Genomic DNA, 15,417 nt, shown 5'->3' on the forward strand with positions numbered 1-15,417 from the left:
AGTGTGTGTGTGTGATCAGTGTGTGTGTGTCCATTGTGTTTGTGTATCCAGTGTGTGTCCAGTGTGTGTGTGTGTGTGTGTGTGTGTGTGTGTGTGTGTGTCCAGTGTGTGTGTGTCCAGTGTGTGTGTGTCCAGTGTGTGTGTGTCCAGTGTGTGTGTGTCCAGTGTGTGTGTCCAGTGTGTGTGTGTTTGTGTCCAGTGTGTGTGTCAGGTGTGTGTGTCTAGTGTGTATGTGTGTGTGTGTGTCCAGTGTGTGTGTGTGTGTCCAGTGTGTGTGTGTGTGTCCAGTGTGTGTGTGTGTCCAGTGTTTGTGTATGTCCAGTGTGTGTGTCCTGAGTGTGTTTGTGTCAGGTGTGTGTGTCCTGTGTGTATCTGTGTGTGTGTCCAGTGTGAGTGTGTGTGTGTGTGTGTGTGTCCAGTGTGTGTGTGTCCAGCGTATGTGTGTGTGTCCAGTGTGTGCGTCCACTGTGTGCGTGTGTTTGTGTGTGTCCAGTGTGTGTGTCTCCAGTTTGTGTGTGTGTGTCCAGTGTGTGTGAGTGTGTGTAAGTGTGTATATGTGTGTGTGTCCAGTGTCTGTGTGTGTGTCCAGTGTGTGTGAGTGTGTGTGTCCAGTGTGTGTGTGTGTCCAGTGTGTGTGTGTGTGTGTGTGTGTGTGTGTGTGTGTGTGTGTCCTGTGTGTGTGTGTGTCAGGTGTGTGTGTGTCCAGTGTGTGTGTGTGTGTGTGTGTGTGTGTGTGTGTGTGTCCTGTGTGTGTGTGTGTTTGTGTGTGTCCAGTGTGTGTGTGTCCAGTGTGTATGTGTGTGGTTCCAGTGTGAGTGTGTGTGTGTGTCCAGCATATGTGTGTGTGTCCAGTGTGTGTGTGTGTGTTTGTGTGTGTCCAATGTGTGTGTGTGTGTGTGTGTGTGTGTGTCCAGTGTGTGTGTTTGTCCTGTGTGTGTGTGTGTGTGTGTGTGTGTGTGTGTCCAGTGTGTGTGTGTGTTTGTCCAGTGTGTGTGTGTGTGTGTCCAGTGTGTGTGTGTCCTCTGTGTGTGTGTGTGTGTGTCCAGTGTGTGTGTGTCCAGTGTGTGTGTGTCCAGTGTGTGTGTGTTCAGTGTGTGTGTCCAGTGTGTGTGTGTGTCCAGAGTGTGTGTGTGTCCAGTGTCCAGTGTGTGGGTGTGTTTGTCCTGTGTGTTTGTTCAGTGTGTGTGTGTGTGTGTCCAGTGTGTGTGTGTGTCCAGTGTGTGTGTGTGTCAGTGTGTGTGTGTGTGTGTGTGTCAGTGTGTGTGTGTGTGTCTAGTGTGTATGTGTGTACAGTGTCCAGTGTGTGGGTGTGTTTGTCCAGTGTGTGTGATCAATGTATGTGTGTCATGTGTGTGTGTGTGTGTGTGTGTGTGTGTGTGTGTGTGTGTGTGTGTCCAGTGTTTGTTTGTCCGGTGTGTGTGTGTGTGTGTGTGTGTGTTCAGTGTGTTTGTTCAGTGTGTGTGTGTGTGTGTGTGTGTGTGTGTACAGTGTGTGTGTATCAAGTGTGTTTGTGTGTCCAGTGTGTGTCAGTGTGTGTGTCCAGTGTGTGTGTGTGTGTTCAGTATGTGTGTGTGTGTGTGTCCAGTGTGTGTGTGTGAGTGTCCAGTATGTGTGTGTTCCAGTGTGTCAGTGTGTGTGTGTGTGTCCAGTGTATGTGTGTGTATGTGTGTGTCCAGTGTATGTGTGTGTGTGTGTCTTGTGTGTGTGTGTGTGTACAGTGTGTGTGTGTGTGTGTGTCAGTGTTACCATGGTTATTATTTACAGGGACACTGAGGAGTAAACATAAACCCCAAACCCTGGATAGAGGGGCTCAGTGAATGTGGAGTGGAATGTGTTCAGGTGGGTCAGTGTGTCAGAGGAAACTCTGTATAAGGACAGAGTGCCGGCTGGCCAGTCCAGATACACTCCTACTCTGTGGGAGCTGGAGGAGGGGACGTCTATGGTAGTGGACTTATTATTGTGACAGGCAGAGTAACTGTTGTCAGAGCAGATCAGACTCCAGGACTTGTCATTCCATCCAATCCTACAGTCATCACTCCCTCCTCTCCTGCTGATTCCTTTATATGTCACTCCTATACCAGCCCCTCCCCCACTCCACTCTACCTCCCAGTAACAGCGCCCAGTCAGACCCTCTCTACACAGCACCTGTGTATAGTCCTCAAATCTCTCTGGGTGATCAGGATACGGCTGCTCCTCTCTCCTACATGTCACCTTTCTGTTCTCCTCAGACAGAGAGAGGAATCTGTTTACTGTGTTTAGGTCCAGTGTGAGATCACAGACATCTGATGGATGAAACCAGACACAATATTAGAAATCATCATCATTCACATTAGAATGTTAACTCACTTTTCACTAATTCATTTAATGTAGATACACCTGTATGCATGAACACACACACACACACACTGGAAACACATCCTGAACACACACACATCTTCATGCATGAACACACACACACATTTCTAAAGTAACACCAACAAAAACGCCACACACACATACACAGACACACACATTGTCAAAGCAACTCTTTGTAAACTTTGGTGTCCCTGATTTGTGCTTCTGTAGAACTACAGCTGATATTTAATATGACCAAGTAAGTAATGATGGTGGTCTTTGACTTTGACTTCACTTGAATGAAGACTTATTCTTAGTCATATTCTTCACAGCAGTCAACACTCACATTTTCTAACTCCAGGTTTCATTGTGTTCTCTCCACCATGTTCCACACTGTAGCGGTAAGCAGAAGAACAGACAGTCATTGAGGGATACACCTGAACTCACACACACACACACACACACACACACACACACACACACACACACACACACACACACACACACACACACACACACACACACACACACACACACACACACACACACACACACACACACACACACACACACACACACACACACACACACACACACACACACACACACACACACACTTGACACTCACACACACATTCAGCATATAACTTTGTATACGCGGTGGTAAGAATGTTGGCTGTGTGTGTGTGTATGTGTCCAGTGTGTGTGTCCAGTGTGTGTGTGTGTCTGTGTGTGTGTGTGTGTTCTGTTTGTGTGTGTGTGTGTCCAGTTTGTGTGTGTCCAGTGTGTGTGTGTGTGTGTGTGTGTGTGTGTGTGTGTGTGTGTGTGTGTCCAGTGTGTGTGTGTCCAGTGTGTGTGTGTGTGTGTGTGTGTGTCCAGTGTGTGTGTGTGTCCTGTGTGTGTGTGTGTGTCCAGTGTGTGTGTGTGTCCAGTGTGTGTGTGTCCAGTGTGTGTGTGTCCTGTGTGTGTGTGTGTCCAGTGTGTGTGTGTGTCCAGTTTGTGTGTGTGTCCAGTGTGTGTGTGTGTCCAGTGTGTGTGTGTCCTGTGTGTGTGTGTGTGTCCAGTGTGTGTGTGTCCTGTTTGTGTCCAGTGTGTGTCCAGTGTGTGTGTGTGTGTTTGTGTGTTCAGTTTGTGTGTGTTTGTCAAGTGAATGTGTGTGTCCACTGTTTGTGTGTGTGTGTGTGTCCAGTGTGTGTCCAGTGTGTATCCAGTGTGTGTGTGTGTGTGTGTCCAGTGTGTCCAGTGTGTGTGTGTCCAGTGTGTTTGTGTGTGTGTGTGTATGTGTCCAGTGTGTGTGTGTGTTTGTCCAGTGTATGTGTGTGTGTCCAGTGTGAGTGTGTGTGTGTGTGTGTGACCAGTGTGTGTGTGTGTGTGTGTGTGTGTGTGTGTGTCCAGTGTGTGTGCGTGTCTAGTGTGTGTGTGTCCAGTGTGTGTCCAATGTGTGTGTGTGTGTCCAGTGTGTTTGTGTACTGATACACGTGGACCCACACACACACACTGGACACACACACACAGGACACACACACACACACTGGACACACACACACTGGACACACATACACACACAGTCTTTATATAACTTAGTCCAAGTGGTGGTCAGAATGTTTGTCTTAACTAGCCTGATAACTCCAACATGTCTGATATGAACATTGACATAAACCCTCTACATACTTGAGTTTCTCCAGTCTGCAGTGTGGATCCTCCAGTCCAGCAGAGAGCAGTCTGACTCCTGAGTCTCCTGGGTGATTGTAGCTCAGGTCCAGCTCTCTCAGGTGTGAGGGGTTTGACTTCAGAGCTGAGACCAGAGAAGCACAGCCTTCCTCTGTGACTAGACAGCGTGACAGCCTGCAAAGAGTCAAATCATATTAAAACCACACTGCTATTCTTTGGTGGTGAAAATAGTGGCAGTATATTTTTTTTCAACATATTCAGATACACCAGTGTCCTGAAACATGCCATATCTATTCATAAATTAATGTATCATTATTATAAATGACAAATTATCAATGTATTGCTTGTAGATGTATAGTACAAATATTTGAGTAGACTGACCAGAGCAGTTTAAAAAGCAGTATCAGTCAAAAGACAGACAGTGAGGTATCAGATTTAGATTGTATTGAGTATACAGTCCACACCATATCTATTTTGACAGTGAAGATAACATTTTAAATGTGGCTCTGTACTTCAGCATTTTGGATTTGAGATCAAATGTTTCATATGAGGTGACAGTATATAATGTCACCTTTTATTTGAGGGTATTTTAATACATATTTGTTTCACCGTTTAGAAATGAAAGCACTTTATGTATCTAGTCCCCCATTTGAAGAAGTCATAAGTATTCTGACCAATGCACTTATAGTGTATTAAAGTAGTCAAAAGTTTAGTATTTGGTCCCAAACTCGTTGGTTGCATTTGCAGGTTGTTTTGGTTGCGTTTTGGTTTACGTTTTGCCCGATAGTAACTGAATGGTGGATGATGACTGGAGTAATTTTCTGTCTAAGTGAGTAGATAACATGTTTCTAAACACTACTAAATTAATCCTAATGATGCCATGATTAAGAAAAATCATGAATGAATCATGAATAATAATGAGTGAGAAAGTTACAGAGGCTACAACAAAACATGCTAACCTCTCACCATTACCAATAACAGAGGGGGTATGATCCTTGTTCCTCTGTAACTTTCTCATTCATCATCATTCACGATTCATTCATGATTATTCATAATCATAGTAGCATCCATATGAATGTAGAAGTGTTCAGAAACATCTCTATTCTTACTGACAATACAAGTGAAGTGACTCCAAAATGACAGGAAATTATTCACCATTCAGTTTCTATTAGGAAAAACATCATCCAAAACAAAACCAAGACAAACTGCAAATGTTTTCAACACGTTTGTAGATTCACAAGCTTGATGTAATCACTGCAGGTAAGGAATATGGGACCAAATACTAAACTTTTGACTAAATTAATCCTAGTGTGTGTGTTTGTGTGTCCAGTGTGTGTGTGTGTCCAGTGAGTGTCCAGGTTATTTGTGTGTCCAGCGTGTGTGTGTGTGTGTCCAGTGTGTAAGTGTGTGTCCAGGTTGTGTGTGTGTGTGTCCAGGTTGTATGAGTGTCCAGTGTGTGTGTGTGTCAAATGTGTGTGCGTGTGTGTCCAGTGTGTGTCAAGTGTGTGTGTGTGTGTGTGTCCAGTGTGTGTGTCCAGTGTGTGTCAAGTGTGTGTGTGTGTGTGTGTGTCCAGTGTGTGAGTGTGTCCAGTGTGTGAGTGTGTCCAGTGTGTGTGAACCAAAACAAACTGCAAATGCATTCAAGTGCAAGTGAATATGTCCAAATTATTACAACTTTTTCAAATGGGAGAACTAGATACATAAAGTGCTTTCATTTCTAAACAGTAACACAGATATGTATGAAAATATCCTCAAATAAAAGGTGACATTATATACTGTCACCTAATATGAAACATTCTATCTCAAATCCAAAATGCTGGAGCATAGCGCCAAATTAAAAACTGTAAGCTTCACTGTCCAAACACATATGGTGTGGACTATGTGTGCCTGGTAAACACATGTGGATCTGGTGAACAGTTATCACTTGTTGACCAACTACAGGAATACTGACCTCAGAGTCTTCAGTTGACAGTGGGGATTCTCCAGTCCATCAGAGAGCAGCTTCACTCCTGAATCCTTCAGGTCATTGTTACTCAGGTCCAGCTCTCTCAGGTGTGAGGGGTTTGACTTCAGAGCTGAGACCAGAGAAGCACAGCCTTCCTCTGTGACTAGACAGCCTGACAGCCTGCAAAGAGTCAAATCATATTAAAACCACACTGCTATTCTTTGGTGGTGAAAATAGTGGCAATATATTTTTTCAACATTTTCATTCATACCAGTGTCCTGAAACCTGCCATATATATATACACATCATTATTAGAAAAAATGATAATATTGTGTGTAGAGAGAAAAATGTATAGTACGAATATTTGAGTTGACTGACCAGACCAGTTTAAAAAGCAGTATCAGTCAAAAGACAGACAGTGAGGTATCAGATTTAGATTGTATTGAGTATACAGTCCACACCATATCTATTTTGACAGTGAAGCTAACATTTTAAATGTGGCTCTATACTCCAGCATTTTGGATTTGAGATCAAATGTTTCATATGAGGTGACAAAATATAATGTCACCTTTTATTTGAGGGTATTTTCATACATATCTGTTTCACCATTTAGAAATGAAAGCACTTTATGTATCTAGTCCCCCTATTTGAAGAAGTCAAACGTATTCTGACCATTTCACTTATAGTGTATTAAAGTAGTCAAAAGTTTAGTATTTGGTCCCAAACTCATTGGTTGCATTTGCAGTTTGTTTTGGTTGTGTTTTGGGTTATGTTTTGCCCAATAGTAACTGAATGGTGGAAGATGACTGGAGTAATTTTCTGTCTAAGAGAGTAGATAACATGTTTCTAAACATAACTAAATTAATCCTGATGATGCCATGATTAAGACAAATCATGAATGAATCATGAATAATAATGAATGAGAAAGTTACAGAGGCTACAACAAAACATGCTAACCTCTCACCATTAACATCTAATAAAAGGTGACATTCTGTACTGTTGCCTAATATGAAACATTATATCTCAAATCCAAAATGCTGGAGCATAGCGCCAAATGTAAAACTGTAAGCTTCACTGTCCAAACACATATGGTGTGGACTATGTGTGCCTGGTAAACACATGTGGATCTGGTGAACAGTTATCACTTGTTGACCAACTACAGGAATACTGACCTCAGAGTCTCCAGTTTACAGTGGGGATTCCCCAGTCCAGCAGAGAGCAGCTTCACTCCTGAATCCTTCAGGTCATTGTTACTCAGATCCAGCTCTCTCAGGTGTGAGGGGTTTGACTTCAGAGCTGAGACCAGAGAAGCACAGCCTTCCTCTGTGACTAGACAGCGTGACAGCCTGCAAAGAGTCAAATCATATTAAAACCACACTGCTGTTCTTTGGTGGTGAAAATAGTGGCAGTATATTTTTTCAACATATTCAGATATATCAGTGTCCTGAAACCTGCCATATCTATTCATAAATTAATGTATCATTATTAGAAATTATCAAAGTATTGCTTGTAGAGAGACAAATATAAAAGTACAAATATTTGAGTAGACTGACCAGAGCAGTTTAAAAAGCAGTATCAGTCAAAAGACAGACAGTGAGGTATCAGATTTAGATTGTATTGAGTATACAGTCCACACCATATCTATTTTGACAGTGAAGCTAACATTTTAAATGTGGCTCTATACTCCAGCATTTTGGATTTGAGATCAAATGTTTCATATGAGGTGACAAAATATAATGTCACCTTTTATTTGAGGGTATTTTCATACATATCTGTTTCACCATTTATAAAAAATAAAAGCACTTTGCCCATCTACTCCCCTATTTGAAGAAGTCATAAGTATTCTGACCAATTCACTTATAGTGTATTAAAGTTGTTCAAAGTTTAGTATTTTGTTCCAAACTCGTTGGTTGCATTTTCAGTTTGTTTTGGTTGTGTTTTGGGTTATGTTTTGCCCAATAGTAACTGAATGGTGGATGATGACTGGAGTAATTTTATGTCTAAGTGAGTAGATAACATGTTTCTAAACACTACTAAATTAATCCTGATGATGACATGATTAAGAAGAATCATGAATGAATCATGAATAATAATGAATGAGAAAGTTACAGAGGCTACAACAAAACATGCTAACCTCTCACCATTACCAATAACAGAGGGGGTATGATCCTTGTTCCTCTGTAACTTTCTCATTCATCATCATTCACGATTCATTCATGATTATTCATAATCATAGTAGCATCCACATGAATGTAGAAGTGTTCAGAAACATCTCTATTCTTACTGACAATACAAGTGAAGTGACTCCAAAATGACAGGACATTATTCACCATTCAGTTTCTATTGGGAAAAACATCATCCAAAACACAACCAAAACAAACTGCAAATGTATTCAAGAAGTTTGTAGAATCACAAGCTTGATGTAATCACTGCAGGCAAAGAATATTGGACCAAATACTAAACTTTTGACTAAATTAATCCTAGTGTGTGTGTTTGTGTGTCCAGTGTGTGCCTGTGTCCAGTGTGTGTGTGTACAGTGTGTGTGTCCAGCGTGTGTGTGTGTCCAGTGTGTGTGTGTGTGTGTCCAGGTTGTTTGTGTGTCCAATGTGTGTCCAGTGTGTTTGTGCGTCCGGTGTGTGTGTGTCCAGGTTGTGTGAGTGTCCAGTGTGTGTGTGTGTGTCAAATGTGTGTGCGTGTGTGTCCCGTGTGTGTCAAGTGTGTGTGTGTGTGTGTGTCCAGTGTGTGTGTGCGTCCGGTGTGTGAGTGTGTCCAGTGTGTGTGAACCAAAACAAACTGCAAATGTATTCAACAAGTTTGTAGAATCACAAGCGTGATGCAATCACTGCAGGTTAGGAATATGGGACCAAATACTAAACTTATGACTACTTTAATACAATATATGAATATGTCCAAATTATTACGTCTTTTCAAATTGGAGAACTGGACACATAAAGTGCTTTCATTTCTAAACAGTAACACAGATATGTATGAAAATACCCTCAAATAAAAGGTGACATTATATACTGTCACCTAATATGAAACATTCTATCTCAAATCCAAATTGCTGGAGCATAGCGCCAAATTAAAAACTGTAAGCTTCACTGTCCAAACACATATTGTGTGGACTATGTGTGCCTGGTAAACACATGTGGATCTGGTGAACAGTTATCACTTGTTGACCAACTACAGGAATACTGACCTCAGAGTCTCCAGTTCACAGTGGGGATCCTCCAGTCCAGCAGAGAGCAGTCTGACTCCTGAGTCTCCTGGGTGATTGTAGCTCAGGTCCAGCTCTCTCAGGTGTGAGGGGTTTGACCTCAGAGCTGAGATCAGAGAAGCACAGCCTTCCTCTGTGACTAGACAGCCTGACAGCCTGCAAAGAGTCAAATCATATTAAAACCACACTGCTATTCTTTGGTGGTGAAAATAGTGGCAGTATATTTTTTCAACATATTCAGATATATCAGTGTCCTGAAACCTGACATATCTATTCATAAATGAATGTATCATTATTTGAAATTATCAAATTATTGCTTGTAGATAGAAAAATGTATTGTACAAATATTTGAGTAGACTGACCAGACCAGTTTAAAAAGCAGTATCAGTCAAAAGACAGACAGTGGGGTATCAGATTTAGATTGTATTGAGTATACAGTCCACACCATATCTAGTTTGACAGAGAAGCTAACATTTGAAATGAAATGACTTTATGTATCTAGTCCCCCATTTGAAGAAGTCATAAGTATTCTGACCAATTCACTTATAGTGTATTAAAGTAGTCAAAAGTTTAGTATTTGGTCCCAAACTCGTTGGTTGGATTTGCAGTTTGTTTTGGTTGTGTTTTGGGTTATGTTTTGCCCAATAGTAACTGAATGGTGGATGATGACTGGAGTAATTTTCTGTCTAAGTGAGTAGATAACATGTTTCTAAACACTTCTAAATTAATCCTGATAATGCCATGATTAATAAAAATCATTAATGAATCATGAACAATTATGAATGAGAAAGTTACAGAGGCTACAACAAAACATGCTAACCTCTCACCATTACCAATAACAGAGGGGGTATGATCCTTGTTCCTCTGTAACTTTCTCATTCATCATCATTCACGATTCATTCATGATTATTCATAGTCATGGTAGCATCCACATGAATGTAGAAGTGTTCAGAAACATCTTCTATTCTTACTGACAATACAAGTGAAGTGACTCCAAAATGACAGGACATTATTCACCGTTCAGTTTCTATTGGGAAAAACATCATCCAAAACGCAACCAAGACAAACTGCAAATGCATTCAACAAGTTTGTAGAATCACAAGCTTGATGTAATCACTGCAGGTTAGGAATATGGGACCAAATACTAAACTTTTGACTAAATTAATCCTAGTGTGTGTGTGTTTGTGTGTCCAGTGTGTGCCTGTGTCCAGTGTGTGTGTGTACAGTGTGTGTGTCCAGCGTGTGTGTGTGTCCAGTGTGTGTGTGTGTGTGTGTCCAGGTTGTTTGTGTGTCCAATGTGTGTGTCCAGTGTGTGTGTGCGTCCGGTAGGTGTGTGTCCAGGTTGTGTGAGTGTCCAGTGTGTGTGTGTCAAATGTGTGTGCGTGTGTGTCCCGTGTGTGTCAAGTGTGTGTGTGTGTGTGTCCAGTGTGTGTGTGTCCAGTGTGTGAGTGTGTCCAGTGTGTGTGAACCAAAACAAACTGCAAATGTATTCAACAAGTTTGTAGAATCACAAGCTTGATGTAATCACTGCAGGTTAGGAATATGGGACCAAATACTAAACTTATGACTACTTTAATACAATATAAGTGAATATGTCCAAATTATTACGTCTTTTCAAATGGGAGAACTAGACACATAAAGTGCTTTCATTTCTAAACAGTAACACAGATATGTATGAAAATATCCTCAAATAAAAGGTGACATTATATACTGTCACCTAATATGAAACATTCTATCTCAAATCCAAATTGCTGGAGCACAGCACCAAATGTAAAACTGTAAGCTTCACTGTCCAAACACATATGGTGTGGACTATGTGTGCCTGGTAAACACATGTGGATCTGGTGAACAGTTATCACTTGTTGACCAACTACAGGAATACTGACCTCAGAGTCTCCAGTTTACAGTGGGGATTCCCCAGTCCAGCAGAGAGCGGCTTCACTCCTGAATCCTTCAGGTCATTGTTACTCAGATCCAGCTCTCTCAGGTGTGAGGGGTTTGACTTCAGAGCTGAGACCAGAGAAGCACAGCCTTCCTCTGTGACTAGACAGCCTGACAGCCTGCAAAGAGTCAAATCATATTAAAACCACACTGCCATTCTTTGGTGGTGAAAATAGTGGCAGTATATTTTTTCAACATATTCAGATATATCAGTGTCCTGAAACCTGACATATCTATTCATAAATGAATGTATCATTATTTGAAATTATCAAAGTATTGCCTGTAGATAGAAAAATATATAGTACAAATATTTGAGTAGACTGACCAGACCAGTTTAAAAAGCAGTATCAGTCAAAAGACAGACAGTGGGGTATCAGATTTAGATTGTATTGAGTATACAGTCCACACCATATCTATTTTGACAGATAAGCTAACATTTGAAATGAAAGCACTTTATGTATCTAGTCCCCCTATTTGAAGAAGTCAAAAGTATTCTGACCAATTCACTTCAAGTGTATTAAAGTAGTCAAAAGTTGAGTATTTGGTCCCAAACTCGTTGGTTGCATTTGCAGTTTGTTTTGGTTGTGTTTTGGGTTATGTTTTGCCCGATAGTAACTGAATGGTGGATGATGACTGGAGTAATTTTCTGTCTAAGTGAGTAGATAACATGTTTCTAAACACTACTAAATTAATCCTGATGATGCCATGATTAATAAAAATCATGAATGAATCATGAATAATTATGAATGAGAAAGTTACAGAGGCTACAACAAAACATGCTAACCTCTCACCATTACCAATAACAGAGGGGGTATGATCCTTGTTCCTCTGTAACTTTCTCATTCATCATCATTCACGATTCATTCATGATTATTCATAATCATGGTAGCATCCACATGAATGTAGAAGTGTTCAGAAACATATTCTATTCTTACTGACAATACAAGTGAAATGACTTCAAAATGACAGGAAATTATTCACCATTCAGTTTCTATTGGGAAAAACATCATCCAAAACACAACCAATACAAACTGCAAATGCATTCAACAAGTTTGTAGAATCACAAGCTTGATGTAATCACTGTGGGTAAGGAATATGGGACCAAATACTAAACTTTGGACTAAATGAATTTGTCCAAATACTTATGACTTTTTCAAATGGGATAACTAGATACATTAAGTGCTTTCATTTCTAAACAGTACAACAGGTATGCATGAAAATATCCTCAAATAAAAGGTGACATTTTGTACTGTCGCCTAATATGAAACATTCTATCTCAAATCCAAAATGCTGGAGCATAGCGCCAAATGTAAAACTGTAAGCTTCACTGTTCAAACACATATGGTGTGGACTATGTGTGCCTGGTAAACACATGTGGATCTGGTGAACAGTTATCACTTGTTGACCAACTACAGGAATACTGACCTCAGAGTCTCCAGTTTACAGTGGGGATTCCCCAGTCCAGCAGAGAGCAGCTTCACTCCTGAATCCTTCAGGTCATTGTTACTCAGATCCAGCTCTCTCAGGTTTGAGGGGTTTGAACTGAGAGCTGAGGCCAACGGTTCACAGGATGTGTCTGTGAGTTTACAGCCAGTGAGCCTGTCAACAGAGTAAATACCATGAGGGACAGGTTGTATTAAAATGTTCCATTTAGCTTTTCCTGCTTACACTGTTACCCCTGCACTAATAATGTGAACACTGTGTATAGATGTCTCAATGCTACAACTTTTCTGATCCGTTTGTATTACAGTTTTTTTAAGACTTTTCAGCTGATAGAAAGTTTAGTCAGCCAATGAAAATGTTGTTGTTCTTACATACAGTAAAGTTTGGTCTGAGGGATAGTCACATGAGTACTTACAGAGGCAGTCAGCCAATAAAAATGCTGCTGTAACTACAATGTATTTTGGTGTGGGATATTTCCATGAATACTTACAGAGCTTTCCTGCAGCCTCTCACAGCTGGGAGCAGTCTCCTACGACCCTCCTCTGATGTCTTGTATACCTTCGGGTCAAACACATCCAGAACCTCCTCTGATATCTGCAGCAGGTAGGCCAGCGCTGAGCAGTGAGAAAGTGTGAGGTTTTTGGATCTCTTCTCTGACCTCAAGTACTCTTGGATTTCCTCCTGTACTGAATGGTCTTTCATCTCTATCAGACAGTGGAAGAGATTGATGCACCTCTCAGGGGAGATGTTCTTCCTCTGCATCACCTTAAGGGATCGGATTGTTTCCTGGACGCTGTCTGGACTGCTTTCTGTCTGTGTCACCAGACCTCGTAGGAGTTTCTGATTGGACTCCAGTGACATGCCATGAAGGAAGCGGACAAAGAGGTCCAGGTGTCCGTTCTTGCTCTCCAAGGCTTTATCCACGGTACTCTTCAGCAGCTCATGCAAGGTTAGCTTTTCAGATGCAGCTCTAGACTTTCTCTTGAGGAAGGGCTTCAGTGCATCCATGTTCTTGGTTGTGTAGCAATGGTACATGTAGACAGCTGAGAGAAACTCCTGAATGCTCAGATGAACAAAGCAGTACACCACTCTCTGAAATAACACAGACTCTTCTTTAAAGATTTGTGTGCACACTCCTGAGTACACTGAGGCTTCTTTGACATCAATGCCACACTCTTTCAGGTCTTCTTCATAGAACATGAGATTACCCTTCTCCAGATTTTCAAACGCCAGCTTCCCCAGCTTCAGAAGAATTTCCTTATCTGACTCCATGAGCTCCTGTTGATCCATCTCATCTCTTCCATGATACTTCTGGTTCTTCAGGCTGGTCTGAATGAGCAGGAAGTGTATTGACATCTCAGTCAGAGTCGTGGGCATCTCTCTCCTCTTGTCTGTACTCAACATGTGTTCAAGGACTGTTGCAGAAATCCAACAGAAGACTGGAATGTGGCACATGATGTGGAGGCTCCTTGATGTCTTTATGTGTGAGATGATTCTGCTGGCCAGGTCCTCATCACTGAATCTTTTCCTGAAATACTCCTCCTTCTGTGGGTCATTGAACCCTCGTACCTCTGTCACCTGGTCAACACACTTAGGGGGGATCTGATTGGTTGCTGCTGGTCGGGAGGTTATCCATAGGAGAGCAGAGGGAAGCAGATTCCCCTTGATGAGGTTTGTCAGCAGAACATCGACAGACGATGTCTGGGAGACATCAGACACCTTTTCATTGTGCTGGAAATCCAATGGAAGTCTGCTTTCATCCAAACCATCAAAGATGAACATAGCTTTACAGGCAGTGAGTTTCTTTGCATTGCCTATGTCTAGTTCTGTGTGGAAGCCATTTAAAAGTCTGAGAAGACTGTACTGGAGATCTTTAATCAAGTTCAGCTCCCGGAAAGGAAGCACAAATATGATATCCACATCTTGGTTCGCCTTCCCTTCAGCCCAGTCTAGGATGAACTTCTGCACAGAGACAGTTTTTCCGATGCCAGCGATGCCCTTCGTCAGCACAGTTCTGATGCTTCTCTCTTGGCCTGGTAAGGGTTTAAAGATGTAATTGCAGTGGATTGCTGTGTCATGTGAGGTTGGTGTCCTGGATGCTGTCTCTAGCTGCCACACCTCATGTTCATTGTTAACCCCTTCACTCTCTCCCTCGGTGATGTAGAGCTCTGTGTAAATCCTGTTGAGGGGAGTTTGGTTCCCTGCTATTTCCATGCCTTCTATCACACATTCATACCTCCTTTTCAGACTGTCTTTATGGTTTACTATAGCTCTCTGCAGGCTGTCATCCACTACAAGGGAAGAGGGAAAATGATGTGTATCAGAAACATTCATTGACAGGATGAAAAGTGGGCCTTCCACAACTACAGTAACTTCTATTATCTCATAATATTGTAGTTAACTACTGTAAATCATATTAAGGTATTGACTTGGCCCACGTGTGCAAGTGGTCTTACTGTTTTCAGAGCCTCTTGTTTTATTGGGTTGACTCAGGTGATGTAGTACAGGCCGTGTTCTGGATCTCTTTCTACTGTCCAACCTGACAACATTATACGTCTTTGCTGTAATGACAGTGGTGAATTATCATTCAGTAATAACAGTTTGGGGGAACAAGGTATGAGGATACCTCTTTCCAAAACATGTCCCCTGGTCACTCCCAGTACATATAATTAAAGGAGCCCAAGGCACCTTGATTACATAGATCACACAGAGGAGCGGTTGTGATTTCTATAAAATGATGTTTTCTAGGTGGAAGGTATACCCTGTGTATGAGATTAAAATGTATCAGCTGGTGATTAGGATTGTTAGATGAACCCACTAAGTTCCTGATGAACTCAACTGGTGAGCCTCTTTAGCAGCTAGTTCC

The 15,417-nt window shown here is 41.6% G+C and overlaps 1 protein-coding gene across 1 annotated transcript; it reads right to left on the minus strand.

Moving 5' to 3' along the window:
* Nucleotides 1-1,265: 1,265 nt before the first annotated feature.
* On the minus strand, nt 1,266-15,041 carry LOC311142315 (NLR family CARD domain-containing protein 3-like). Its single transcript, XM_084177943.1, has 9 exons — nt 15,008-15,041; nt 13,042-14,842; nt 12,534-12,707; nt 9,150-9,323; nt 7,123-7,296; nt 5,957-6,130; nt 4,006-4,179; nt 2,681-2,727; nt 1,266-2,282 (listed from the first exon to the last, which is right to left on the minus strand). Coding segments are annotated over exons 1-9 (3,243 nt in total). The 5' UTR covers nt 15,009-15,041; the 3' UTR covers nt 1,266-1,758.
* Between the last annotated feature and the right edge of the window lie 376 nt (nt 15,042-15,417).

This window comes from Coregonus lavaretus (assembly GCF_964263955.1).
Source record: "Coregonus lavaretus genome assembly, chromosome: 2".
NCBI lineage: Eukaryota > Metazoa > Chordata > Actinopteri > Salmoniformes > Salmonidae > Coregonus > Coregonus lavaretus.